This window comes from Centroberyx affinis, unplaced genomic scaffold (genome assembly GCF_046629955.1).
Source record: "Centroberyx affinis isolate AG114_WGS23_722 - 3 ecotype Tasmania unplaced genomic scaffold, CSIRO-AGI_Caff_v1 ptg001293l_1, whole genome shotgun sequence".
Taxonomy (NCBI): domain Eukaryota; kingdom Metazoa; phylum Chordata; class Actinopteri; order Beryciformes; family Berycidae; genus Centroberyx; species Centroberyx affinis.
The window spans coordinates 418,697-432,663 of NW_027279799.1; the positions used below are offsets into that span (position 1 = coordinate 418,697).

General features: G+C 42.1%; 2 protein-coding genes across 3 annotated transcripts; both read right to left on the bottom strand.

Moving 5' to 3' along the window:
- Positions 1–1,617: 1,617 nt before the first annotated feature.
- On the bottom strand, positions 1,618–10,100 carry LOC139649128 (CUB domain-containing protein 1-like). Of its 2 annotated transcripts, none has more exons than XM_071525451.1 (9): positions 9,875–10,100; positions 8,272–8,487; positions 6,808–7,170; positions 6,259–6,627; positions 5,175–5,372; positions 3,731–4,093; positions 2,634–2,990; positions 2,284–2,371; positions 1,618–2,086 (listed from the first exon to the last, which is right to left on the bottom strand). In XM_071525451.1, exons 1-9 carry the CDS (start codon positions 9,942–9,944, stop codon positions 1,618–1,620), a joined length of 2,493 nt encoding a protein of 830 aa, XP_071381552.1. In that variant the 5' UTR covers positions 9,945–10,100. The 2 variants fall into 2 exon arrangements, with proteins under 2 accessions (XP_071381552.1, XP_071381551.1); XM_071525450.1 differs by having other exon boundaries at positions 1,618–2,089.
- A 2,835-nt stretch (positions 10,101–12,935) lies between these two features.
- LOC139649155 (transmembrane protein 158) lies at positions 12,936–13,920 on the bottom strand. Its single transcript, XM_071525485.1, has one exon. The coding sequence runs from the start codon at positions 13,632–13,634 to the stop codon at positions 12,936–12,938; it is 699 nt and encodes a 232-aa protein (XP_071381586.1). The 5' UTR covers positions 13,635–13,920.
- Positions 13,921–13,967: the final 47 nt, after the last annotated feature.

Genomic DNA, 13,967 nt, shown 5'->3' on the forward strand with positions numbered 1-13,967 from the left:
TATGGCTCCTAACCAACATAGCTTTACATTTAAAAGGTTTTTGCACTAACAGCAAACAAAAAGGACATTTATTTCTTCTGGAAGGAGTATGGATTTACTTTCAACTTTCAACTGACAGTGCCGTATGTCTCCCTCTACAGTTCATTTTCTGAACTGTATGAAGCAAGAACATCTACCAGTGTGGTTTCACAGACAAATCCACCCACTTTCTGATTAACAGAAACCACAGTACAGATACAATTACAATTACAAACAGAAACTGAGAAAACTGTTTTTTTTTTCCTCAAAGGACGCCTATGACTTTGTATGCATCTTTTGGGTCGGCCTGATGTGGAAATCAATGCTCTATATATAAATTATTAATATCCAGTAACTATTTGACAGCGTTGTATTTTGTATTTAAATGCAAGGTACAGAACATGACCTGATGGTGATATGATCCTTTTAGATAAACTCAACAGACATGGAGCTAAGTTCCTCACAGGAATTATTTCCTATTTATAAAAATATCCAATCCAGGAAATTTACAAACTGTGAAAACATGAAATACTAAGTCACACAAAGTCTTTGTTTACTTGACTGTAACTTGGTAAAGACACATTTATTCCATGAGTTCTTACAGCAGTTTGTTGATCCGAACAGAATGAGTTAAGCGAGGACACTCTGTTTTAAAACATAGCGCTCACACAGCCTCTCTTTTATCTACCTGTAATTATTGAGACAGTCATCCCAACAAATATATTGACATTTCTTTATGAGATGTAACGATTCCTCCTTGCATGCACACTGCCTGCACATACAGTATACATGTATTTTTATTCCATATCATTGCAAAAGACAAAAGCACTCAACTTTTTTTCTGCCCTGGTTGGAAACAACTGAGAAGCTGCATTACACCTGCATGTAAGGAAATGAGGAAATAGAACAATAAGACCATCATAGAGCTGGAAGAGCAAGTTGTCCAGGTAAAAATGCACGGATAGTAGCACAAATACTAATACTAATACCAATACTACTACTAACAAAAACACTGTATACACCTTCAACTCTCAATACAAAATAATCCAATTTGCAGCTGAGCAGAACAGTATAAGTTAAGCTATGTACAATGTCTTTAATAAACTGTGGGTGTCCGTAAGGCACATTTGGTTGTTAAATGATAAAAATGAAAATCTCAGCATTTATATTTCTTAGACAAGGACATGTAAACAACACACACATTTGAGATATACACATGGTGTTCGTTTTGTACAGACATCCATGGTATGTTCTGTACAATAGTAACACCATATATACAAGATAACTCAAATGAAAGACATTCATTAATTAAAAGCAACATAAAATCAAAATAAAATATTTGGCATAGAGAGGACAGTGAAGTACTGCTATCAAAACTAAAGTGTCTTCATCTAAAATCAAATGAGGTAACTAACTATGGGCAGGTTTGAACAGGTTTGTTTTGAGTGTCTGGCTTTGGTGCAAACCGAAAAGAAAAAGAAGGCTTTTTGTACGGCCGAACTGCAGGTAATCACATAGTCACATAGACGCCAGGGAGTGGATATTACAGAGTTCAAGCTGGTCAAGCGAAGAAAGCGAAGGCTGAATCCAATCTTCTCCTCAGTCCCCTCCCTCTGGCTCCATCCTCTGTCCCAGCGCTGAGCTCCCAGTAACGTCCGGACAGTATTCCTCCTCACTCTGGACCTCAGTGTGGTAAACCTCATTGTCCACCATGGACTGGCCTTGGCTCGGAGGCCTGTTGGGAACCGGAGGAGCCTGTTGGGACAGGGGCACGAATGGCTGGTAAACGCCAACTGCCAGGTCATCAGCGCCAGCGCCCATGGAGACTGGTGGTTTGTGCGGTTCCGTCGGCCCCGTGAAGGACCGGTAGGTGTCCACCTCTCCGTAGACACCCATCTCCTCCCCCCGTCTCAGCAGGTGTGTGTAGACCAGCGTGTCCTCGATGGAGGCGTAGACATGGGACTCGTTGTCTTCGCGTGATTTGGGGAAGCCGTTGTGCCCCGGCAGGAAGCTGGTGCCATTGGGATTGTAGATGGACACCTGATGATTCAGCTTTTTCTTCTTCTTCCTGCTTGACAGGTGTATGAGAAAGAGACCAAGACAAAGTTCAGTAAAACATAATGTAATCTAATGTATCCAGGTACCGATGCCAGGATTTCTCTTTTTTCTCACTAGTCATTTATTCTACAATACTTTAGTGAATGAGGTAAAAAGGCATCCTTATGGACATCGATAAAAAACACAATATCAAGCAGACGCACTCACCTGATCACCACACACACCACTCCCAGCACAATGAGAAAAATGGCCAACAGAGCAGCCACCACACTCAGGATGATAGTCAGCATCAAGTCTAATTGATAACAAACACACACACATAAAATTCTCCATTGAAAAATTTTGGTCCTACATTACATAACTCTGCAATCTGAGTAATGTCACTGTTTGAAGTTTGATGTCATATATCATTCCCCAACAAAAAGGACAATTTTAAGCCCTGAGATAAACAAATACTTTCCATAGTTCACAGAAAGACTGAGAGGCAGAAGTGGATAAATGGATAAGGTGGATAAATGACAAGAAACAAGCAACCCTGCAAGTGGGTTTTCTCTTACTCTTGTTCTTCTGCAAGGTGATCTTGGTGATCACGCTGAAGTTTCCACTTTCGGGCATACAGTTGGACATGTTGAGGTAGAAGCTCTTGGAGACGATGATCTCATCGTCGGCCCCCTCGTCCTCCCTGCGGCTGTACATCTCCTCCTGGGAGCCCAGGGTCTGCACCCTGATGTTGGTGTGGCGGTTGCTGCACTTGGGCTGGTTTCGGCTGGGGAACATCAAGTGGGCCTCCATCTTGTCTGGCACAGAGACGATCCAGGACACCGTGGAATAGGACTTCATTCCTGCCGGCCAACCAGGAGTAGCCAAACAGACAGGAACGCCTTTCTTTGGAGATACGCTGAATATGTAGTTCTCTGAATGTGCATTAGAAAGAGGGGAAACGGAAATTAAGTAAAACCTTAGTTATGCATTCATTTATGATGCATGACTCAAAATACATCAACAAATTAAGCAATATTCCACTAACTTTTAACATGGGGGTTATTCGGCACTTGACCGCCATGAAAACCAGAATATAAACTACTCACCAAGATCAGATGCAGCTGGAAGAGTTTGTAGCATACGTCCAATACATTTGAATGAGTCACGAAAATAGCCTGAAAACTGACATTTAACACGTTGGAGAACAGATTCAACAACAGATCCTGCTTTTAAGACAACACAGCAGTCCTGGGTCCGTTGTCATTTTGCATTTCTATTCTTGGTTTACACTAAAATTTGTATTTAAATATAAAAGGAAATCCGTCTCCAAAACAGGAGTTATCTCTCCTAAATGGTATCCCTCCTCTATGTTCTCTTCTATCTATAAAAATGCTATTTGGCGAAATTATGTTCTAAAATGTTGGACCCACAGTCAGTTGAAAATCACAGTAGTGGGATCTGTTGTTGAATCTGTTCACGAACGTGTTAAATGTCAGTTTTGAGGCTATTTTCGTGGCCTCATTCAAATGAATGAGAAGTAAAAATCTGAATGCTACAAACTCATCCAGCTGCATTGGATCTTGGTGAGTAGTTTATTTTCTGGTTTTCATGGTAGTCAAGAGCCAAATAACCCCCATGTTAAAACTAAGTGCAGCTTTAAGCTGCTTGTTACCTCTGATCTCCTCCCTCAAACTGGCACTTAGCACTGGCTGAGGCCGTAGCGCTTTGTTCCCCACACTGGAGGCAGTGACAGACACGTTGGTGTGGATTTGGACCTTCTGGATGGCTCCCTGAGGGCAAAAGTGTCCGAAAGCAGTGCCGTCCCCCTCGGCCACTTTGAGAATGATGCTGTCGTTACACGGCTGCCCAGGTAGGGACTGCTTGAGGGTGCCAGAGGGATACCGCAACTCCACAGTGCCGTGCGGAGGAGGACGGAGGGTCCAGGTCACGCTGCTCAGGGGGGCGGGGAGGCAGCTGGGCAGCGCAGGCACAGCCAGGACAGGGGCCTTCGGGCAGTCTTTGAGTTTTTGACATTCTGGATAAATGTGAACGATTATGAGACATAACAAGAGGTCATTTACGACCTGAGGGGTGCAGTATGTGAGACTGAATTTCTAATTTCAAACGAGCTACAGCAATCAGCATGAATTGGTGAAAAGGGATAAATGAAACATGGTCATTTTTTGTGCTGACTACGGCATATTTAAGTCAATGGAAACACATAATAAATTAGAATGAGACGTGACTGGTAAACCACACAATGAGGTTAGTGACTTGGTGAGCCGCATTATAAATCAGGGTTCCCACACACACTTAGACATCAAATTCAAGGATGTTCAATAGGTCTTGTTTGGTGAAATTCAAAGACTCAAAATTGGCATGTTTTGGGGCAAGACATGACATTGATCAAAATTAGACATCATGCGTGTACATGTATGTCTATGTGTACATATATATACAGTATATATGGTTAATTAAATATTTTGTATTATTATACTCCTTTTTTCTTCTTCTTTTTTTTTTTTTTTGCCTTTACTATTGTTGTACTTCACCGTGTTCTGTCAATAAGTAATACCTAGGAGGACGATCTCTATATTTTTCTGATATCTATTCCCGTGGACTATGTACTACAGTTATACATTTACCAGTTAACTAAACCAACCTAACTAATGTTCTCATTGATGTATTATAGATGTTTTATAGATAACAGGCCAAACAATGTTGTACTATTGATAGTTGGACAGTCACATATACAAAATTTTTGAAGAAGTCTGAGAGGGGGAACGGGGAAGTGGAACGATAGCAGCCTAAGTCACATATGGATGAATCAATAAAAAAAAACATTAGACATCCATTTTTTACTGAAGATCTTGTCAAGTCAAGAAATCCTGATTAAATCATTAATTTTAAAACTGAACAAAGCTGCTGTATAAGTGCAAATCTCTAACATGAGGTTTTCCTCAGGATGTGAAGCATTGATCCTAGGATGGGGAAAGGTCCAAAAACTTTCATGGCCTTATTTCATTTTCCTCAAATTCAAAACCTTTCAAGGATTTTCAAGGCCTGTGGAAACCCTGGTGAATACCTGGGGCTATTTGACTCAAAGCAGGAGTTACCTATGACTCTTCTGCCGATGACCTGCACGTCTTCAGGCAGGCAGTCCTGGAATGACAGCTGAGAAACGCTGTCTGACGGAAGAGCGATCTTATCCTGGGTGGCAGAGTTCATCTTCATCTCACAGTCAGAGCCCGGTCTCATCTTCTCAATGTAAAGAGAGAGACCCTTCTCTTTCTTCAGGTCCACTCTACACAGCACTACATCAAACATCACAAAAACCAGATTAACATTTCTTCTCCCTCTCTCTCCCACTCTCACAGCCATATGTACAACAGAAATTCTGGTTTGACCGATGATTCCCCTTGGTTCACGGAAGTGCTTTTGGTAATGTGCCATTGCATTCATGACTCAGTGATGTGGCAATCTCAGAGCTCCCCTACGTTAAGATATGATGGCTCAGATAAACAAAATGAGGCCCACTTTCCAGGCCATTTCATCATTACTCACCAAAGTATGGCTCATCCTAAACTGAGTCAAACAAGAGGGAAAATCCTATCATAGCTTTGGCTGACATACTTGCACATCCTTGTTGTAATGTGACTTACAATGGGAAACAATGTAGAAAACCTGATATAATCCATATATTGGATTACACACAACACGTTGCAACACGTTAACAAAACATTGTTCACCTTTCAAACTAGAAGGCACATGGAGTGTGTAAACCTCCACCAACGCTGACCAATTCTCCAACTTGCTGCTACACCCAAAGACATCAGTCCTATCACTTCAATTTTAGGCTTAGGTTTTATTGGTTTCTTGACACTGCAAACATAACTTTAAGATTTGGAATCAAGTCTCTATCTCCGTTAGTTTTGTGGCTAAAAAATCGTCTAATGGCGGGAATCCCAGATCCGAATCACCACCAAAACCAAATCAATTGTTTGTTGGCCCCAAGGCCTATCTGTCCACCAAATTTAATATGTTTTTTGAGATATCCTGATGACAGACAGACAGACAAACAAACAAACTAACAGCGGTGAAAACATAACTTCCTTGGCAGAGGTAAACAGATAACAGCAAAACCGCTCCGGTATGTCACCAATGCCAAACTGTACCACAGAGTGCACATGGTGTACAAACCTGGGGAACTTGTCCTTGCAGCAGAGACCTTGAAGTTTAGGGAGAGTCCGGGAGAATCCGCACGCCTCCTGTCCATCTCACAGTTCTTCAGGGTCAGGGAGAAGTTCCCCATGACCTGGGCAGGCTGGGAGTCCGTCAGCCTCAGCACCGAGGCTCCTCTTCCTTTGCTGTAGTACTCGACTGCGGTCCTCTTCTTTAGACAACGGGGCAGCGTGTGCTTTAAGAACTGAACGGCTGTGTTGTGTTTGGCCGGAACCTGAAACTCCCACTCCATCAGGTCGTCATCAGGGAAACTGTCCGGATAGTTCGGAGAGAGCAGCTCCGAGGACGAGGTCCCCTCTGGTAAAATCAGTTTCATTTTGGCAAGGGCTGAGAGAGAAAACAAGTACACAGGACTTTCAGAAGATGTGACTCTTGTCAATCATCACAATCATCTCTACGTTCTATTCCACTTTATCACCCGTTTATCATCAGAGGTAAAAGTCTGAAAGACACATGAGAGAGAATTCACAAGAACACGCCAAAATGATGCCATTTAAACAAACTCACATTTGATTTCCTCTCCAACGGACACATCAAACCGGGAATTCTGCAGGTTCTGCTTGGCTGGAACGTCCAGAGAAAACCTGCCATGATTCAGTACCTGAGCACTGCTGATAGTACCCGTCCTGCAGTATGTCCCAATGGCCACCTCCCCCGAGGCCTGCAGGGCCCAGAGGCTGTAGGTGTGTTTGTCTGGACAGCTCTCTGACAGATTAATCTGTCTCAGACCCGTCTTGGTGAAGTCGATCTGGAACGCTTGCGGCGCAGAGGCCTTCAGGTTCCAGGTGAATATGCGGTTGAAATCCTTCAAAGGAAGGGAGCCAGATTCTGTCTGGATGATATCGCCATTGCAGGACTTTGTGGTGCAATCTGAGGACAGGAAGTATAGTCATCACACATAGCTCAGGAGTAAATTTTAAAGTAGCGTTGATGTTATGTGAAAACCTCACTGGTGATTTTCATGTTTTAATTAAGCAATATCACACTCGGGGTCATGCTGTTGTACTGTATTATCAGCACAGCTGTGATTTTCTTCTACCTATTCTATGACTGAATACTGAGTACAACTCCCTCTCATGTGATATTGCTTTTATACAACAGTTGTATAAACAAAGCTATTCATCAAGTAATGGTAATTTGAGACAACAGATGATTTTGTCTGTTATTTGTCTCCGCCAACAAAAACAGTTCCCTCAGGATTCCACTACCAAGTGTTGCCAAGCAACAGGTCAACTGTTTCCCGACTGCAGGCTAGCTAGCGTTGAGGTTTCCACAGACCAATTCAGCTTACTTTCTTCCCAGCTTACTTTCTTCGCTGTCACTACTAGGTGCAAATTAAGTTAGAGTTTTGTGTAGCCGTGTATTGGGAATATCTGGTAAGCATTTGCTTGTTGTACAACACTGTATTGTCTGCTAGAAGTGCTAACCAGCTGGTTAGTGAGCTAGCCAGCTACTCAGCTAATGTCAGATGACGTTGCTGTGATCCGCTTTTTATTTCTCCTCACAAGAAGCTCCAGGCAGCGCTTTCTCCACACAAAGAAACGCTCTGTGTGAACGCAGCCTAATCAAGGTTATATTAGAACACCTGTGAAGTGGAGTGATACAGTAAAAAGTCCTAGTGCTGTTTCATTTCATTCATGGAATGCCTCTTGTCCAATCAAATTACTCGACCGGAGCTAACTTCAGTTGAAGGGTTCCATGCTTCTCTTCAGGTTAAGGGCATTCTACCACCCTTAAGTCTTATAAAACCCTTTATAAACCCATTGGTCAAGCTGAAAACAAGGCTGTTTTTCTTAGTTCCTGAAAAGACATTTTGGAGATTTTCATTGGATATTGACGATATTTATATTCACTGTTCACCCATTCTACAGCGACACACCATCCCAACTAGATACGTTCATCATGTTATAATATAACCACCCACACATCCACACCCTTCGTTTGCATTCAGAGAGACGAGGAAACTCATACCTATGCTTTGTACAATTTCCACACTGAATACATCTTGCGGTCTGGGGCATTTAAACTCCAGTGAGACAGCACCACTGTCTGTGAGCTGTATAGATGGGAAACATTGTTGGGACCCTCCCGTCCCGGAGCACACGGTGCACGTTGACCCTTTCACCCTACTGTTGCTGATGTTGAAGATGGTGCCTCTGTCAGGGGTGATGGTCAGCTTCTGGACCCCTGGATAACACATAGGGAGCATGACAAGCTGATGAAGAGGAAAGGGAAGGATGCAGGTAAAAATAACAGTGACATCAATTCACGATGAAGGTGAAGATAGTGGTGATAATGTCATAATAATAAATGTCATTGAAAATAATAAGACAATATACACTACCAGTCAAAAGTTTGGACACACCTGATTGAATGTACTATGTTTTTCATTCTCTTAAAGCCATTTTGATCTAAAGGCTTATGCTTAAATACTTGAAATTTGTTTCTTAGACAAATATAAATAGTGAAGTTGATGCCTATGTATGAATTTCTTTCCAAAGCCTTTTCCTCTCCATCAAGGCAAAGGGCGGCTACTTTAACTAATATAAAATATAAAATAGCCTAGTTTTGACACTTTTTTGGTCACTGCATAATTCCATTTCTGTTATTTCATAGTTTTGATGTCTTTACTATTATTCTAATATGTGGAAAATAGTAAAAAATAAAGAAAAACAGAGTGTGTCCAAATGTTTGACTGGTAGTGTAGTAAGTTTTTGTCTCAAAAAGCTTTGGAGATGTGCTTGAATTTGCTGTTGACAAAGTCAGGTATGACTATGCTTCACTCCCTCTCTGACTAACCGGACCTACATTCAGAGTACGGACTCCTGAACAAACACAGGCCTGTTCACACAGCGATTAATCCGCTAAGAAAATTTGCATTAACTCTCTATTGTCTCACATCTCTCTCTGGCTCTGTGTCCCTCTGTCTCTGAAATGCACATGGCTCCATAAGCTTTCAGATTAAATACGACACAGCAGAGAAATCATACCTCTCTGTGAATCTTTGACACTGGGGTTTTTGCTGAATACACACTACAAAACTGCTCAGTCAAGTCATGTACATCTATTAAACTCTGATCTGTTGCTGTTCCTGAGCCAGACTGGGGCTCCAAGATGTTTCATGGTCTGTCACAGGACACTACTTCCACTTTTGTCCTACTCTTGTTACTCAATTGTTTGTGAGTCTGAGATTCTGAGTCAAGATAACTTCATCTATTCAGACAGAACTAATCAAGTCACTCACTGAATTCATTCTGATTGCAACAATCCAGCATCAGTAATGTATTTATGTTCATAAACAAACATATTGTGTTTCTGATTATGTAAAACACTTCTCAAAAGCAGACCTTTAGGTTCTACCATTAGTTTTCTTTCATTAGAAACGTTTCTCAGAACAAAACACAACACTAGGCCTGATGTTATGACTATTTAAAAACCTGGTGACAGTCAAAAACAGAAGACAATCCTTATCCTAACCGTTATCATATTATTCATGACATTAGCAGCAGACCTACCACTAACATTTCACAGTAAATCAGACTGACCAACACCAGTTAATGAAGCTGCGACTTACCTGATACATTCAAGACGGCGAATGTAAGTAGGAAAATCTGTAGAGCGACTCTGGCTGCTGATACGGACATGCTGCGCTACAAGTAACACTACAACATCGATCCGGAGAGAAATGAGTGGAGAGCAGCGCACATTTTTATCGCTCGTTGTCCGTGACCGGGACCGTCCACTTCAAGAGCCACAGTTTTTCCGTCCTCACATGGAGATGATGAATATTAGCCAAGACTTCCACACTTCCTGTTTCTGTGAGTGTGTCAGCACCTCTTCCAGGTAAAGGCGTGGCTCAGTCGGCCATTTTGACAGGCAGGACATACACAGTTAATTAATATGTCATAACATCCCTCACGAATAACAGCTCTAATAATCCTACAATAGATTTTAGAGTGGTACTATTCAAATATCTCAAAATCTCAAAAATAAATAAATAAAATAAAAAGTGTAGTATTAACAAAATAACATGCAGCACATAATTGTCAAAAACATATACCAAAGAAAATAATATAGCCTAGATTAAAAACTGTATCATAAACTATGAAAGGCCACTATAAACTCATCTGAATTCCACAGACACAGTAGAAGTCATTATAGGAATATTATATTAACATTATAGTGATAGGAGATAAAACAAAAATATCATAAAGTACAATAAGGTCAACATAAAGTCACAACTGAATACCATAAGTTCCTATCGAAATATTAGCCTATAGGAATATTGCAGTGATTTTTCATTGTTTACGCTTATATAGTGTGATTTTTTTTGCAGAATAGGAATTAAATTAATTATAAATCAGAGGCTATATATTTTTTTTTTTATATAAGTGTTATGTTTATGTTTGGTGTTGCTATTTGTGTTGATTGTAATGTTTAATTTTTAAATGTGGACCCCAGGAAGGTCAAAGCTAATGGGGATCCTAACAAATAAACAAATAAACAAATAAACAAATATTTGCACATAAACAGCCTCCTGTTTGATCTTCCACAATCAATTGTCTGTCATTGATTTATGGGTAAAATGTCCATTTTTGGGCTGAATTTGTTCATAAGAAAATGTAGCCTATATACTGGCACAATATAGGTCGTTTTTACCACACCTAGATTAAAGAGCCTCACAGTGAAGCATTGTCTCCCAGCTCAGCAGGACAGCAGGTTAGGCTGAACTGTTTGCTGAAGGTGATTAGTCAGGATGATAAAGCCCCTCCTGCCTGCATGGGCATGCCAAATAAACTGCACTGCAAGCACAGAAACGGGGATTAGCCTACAGTAGACCAATAAAAAAATAGTAAAAAGAAAAAAAGAAAAAAAAAAGAATCACATTAACGTGTTTGAAGAGTGAAAATGCAGGCTGTTACTCAGATGAGACATAATTATAGCCCACATCTTGAAATAATGGTGATTTATGGTTGTGGATCATAACGCAGATTGCACCCTTAAATACATTTCCAATTTAACTTACTATTCCTCAGTTTTTGAAGGCAAAGTAACCCATGTATCTGGAAACATCAGTAATTTTACTTCTACTTAAGTAAAATATCAGCAAAGTAACAACTCTTTCCACCACTGGAAATCAATGATTTGTAACATTTTGAATATAATCCTCGAAACCCTTAGTGCAATATACAGTGACTGACCCTTAGATGGAGAGACAGAGTGAGAAAGAGAGAGAGATGACTTCAGCCCCTGACAGATGACCGAGATAATTACTGTGAGCAGAGCGGTGAGACCAGATCAGCCTGTAGATTCCCTGTGACTTCTCTCCCTCCAGACTGATTTAGGCGCATCTGATCGAAGCAAGTGGGCTACAAAATCAATACTATAGTGTAAAGCGTTTGTCGGAATGAAAAATGTTTATTTCTGGCTGGCTGGCTGTCCTTTGTCACAGCACGTGACTGTGTTGATGGATGGAGTTTTTCTTTAATTAGACCGAGATAATTGAATTATTGCTACACTGGTCGTCAGGAGGTGTAATGGATAATAGCTGGGCAGCCACATATGAAGTAATCTACCGTGGAATAATAAAATAGCGAGTGGGGACTAATTATTAATTAATAACACCCCCCGCACACGCACACGCACACACACACACACACACACCACACCACACCACAACACACTACACACACACGGCAACATTGAAGCAACAGGGATTCTCATTTAACTGAAAAGTTAGTTTCATGTTGTCTAATGACCCAGTTTAGCTGTACAGTGACAGAAATGCATCCTGCACTCAGTATATTCATATCACAATATCACATAGCCAATAATAACCTCTATAGATTATGGACAAATCATTTGAACTGTCTATTGGTTGACAAAGCTGTCTCAAAGCTTTTGAACTGTGGACCACTTGAATTACGAATATACTCTGAAGTAAAATGACTTAGCTACTAGAGCTTTAGAGACCAGGTCAGAGAAAATCTATTAGATAGCCTATAAACAATTTTATTGTCATTTTAGCCGGTGTAACATAAATACAAATGAGCACTTATATTGAACTTGACGTTATAAATCTAACAATATAAATATTGAAATCGTCTCTATGTCAATCATAAACAACATCTATTTCTGAGAATATATTGAAAAAACTATTACATTTACTCTGAACGGGACTACATACTGGGTTATATAGCTGACGGCACACTTTAAAGTCTTTTCTGTGTAAAAGTCCTACACATTGGGATAAGGCAAAGATGTCTATAAAGATTAAAAACTATACAAACACCGTTTTAAGAAAAAAGTTTGCACAGTTTACGCTGACCTAATCTATAGGAAGGCCTACATGGATATACAAAAACACACTGGAGTTGTCCTACCGTTAAGAAATAGGCGACTGGCCCAATTACAGAGTACAGTAGGCTACTTAACCCTTTATACTTTACCCTAGGTTGGCCTAATGAGGATGTCTAAGGGTCAATTAACACCCAAAAACTAAACCATTTTGTTCAAAACGTCGTCCAAACCTCCACAGTCTTTCATTCAGATAAACAGTTGAATGGCTACAATTAGTAGTATAGGCAGCACAGGCTAGTTTCCAGATTATTTCCAGGTAATTAAAACCCTTTTAATTATCTCGGTCGTCTCTGCTCCATCCCATTAGGCAGAAATCCTGCAATGATCGGGACCGGCCATATGAGAGCAGCAACGCTCCACACGATGATCACCAAAGTCATGAAACAAGCCACAAGTGTCGACTCGATGGGCTTTCGGTTCAGCCTCCAACTTTTGTCCCCCTTCAGCTCGTCGAGGCTGAAATCGACGCAGCAGAAACTGACTTGATCCCCGCTCTGCTGGCCCCTCGCCCGGCCCTGCCCGAACCTCCGGTACCGGGACAGACCGCAGCCGACGCACAGCCGCAACTCCTGCTGACCCCCGGTGACCCCGAGGTGCTCGATTACCACCGGTGAGATCGCCCTGTTGAACGACGCGGAGAAAAAAGCCCTTCCGTGGTTGTTGGTGGTGTAGATGAGCACATCACACTGGAAGCCGAAGCTGCTGTCCCAGCGGGCCACCAGCGAGGTGGGCAGGAGCCTCTGGACGCTGACGTTGCACTGGGACAGGCTCTGCAGGGAGGCGTCGGACGAGGCTTCGCTCTCCTCCACGGACCTCTTGGAGAAGCGCACGTCCACCTCCAGGTTGGCCAGGAACCTGTTGGAGGAGTTGATGGGCGGCAGGAGGAGGTCTTCGTCGCTCCAGCCGTGGCATCGCTGGAGAAGTCCGGCCACCGCGGTGAGAGCCAGCAGGAGAGTCGGAGAGTTGTTCAGCATGGCACAGGGCGCGTCTCTCCTGCTCGCATGGTGCTCTGACCGGAGGATCGGGCGGGACGCGGCGGGCGATGGACGGGGCGTGCAATGTTTGGAAATGCCCGTCGCCAGTGATTCTTAAAAACGCAGCCCCGTTGGAGAGATTCAATCCCCTACTCGACTGTTATAAATGGAAACGTCCAATGCCTGTCATATGCGCGCATCCCCCCCTCCCTCGGATATTTTTCTCCTGAGTTGTTCTCCAAATGCGCGCTGCTGTTGCTTCACAGGAGCAGCAGGCTGGGCATCACGCCTGCTGCTCTGCTGCCTTCATCAAGTCTCCGTGCTTCACTCCCC

Excerpts from the sequence above, each read along its gene's own strand:
- LOC139649155 (XM_071525485.1), bottom strand. The coding sequence starts at position 13,634 with ATGCTGAACAACTCTCCGACTCTCCTGCTGGCTCTCACCGCGGTGGCC.
- LOC139649128 (XM_071525450.1), bottom strand. The coding sequence starts at position 9,944 with ATGTCCGTATCAGCAGCCAGAGTCGCTCTACAGATTTTCCTACTTACA. Across the intron at positions 4,094-5,174 it reads CATCGGCAGAAGAGTCATAG|AATGTCAAAAACTCAAAGAC; the intron begins GTAACTCCTGCT and ends ACATTTATCCAG. Across the intron at positions 2,991-3,730 it reads TTTGAGGGAGGAGATCAGAG|AGAACTACATATTCAGCGTA; the intron begins GTAACAAGCAGC and ends ATGCACATTCAG.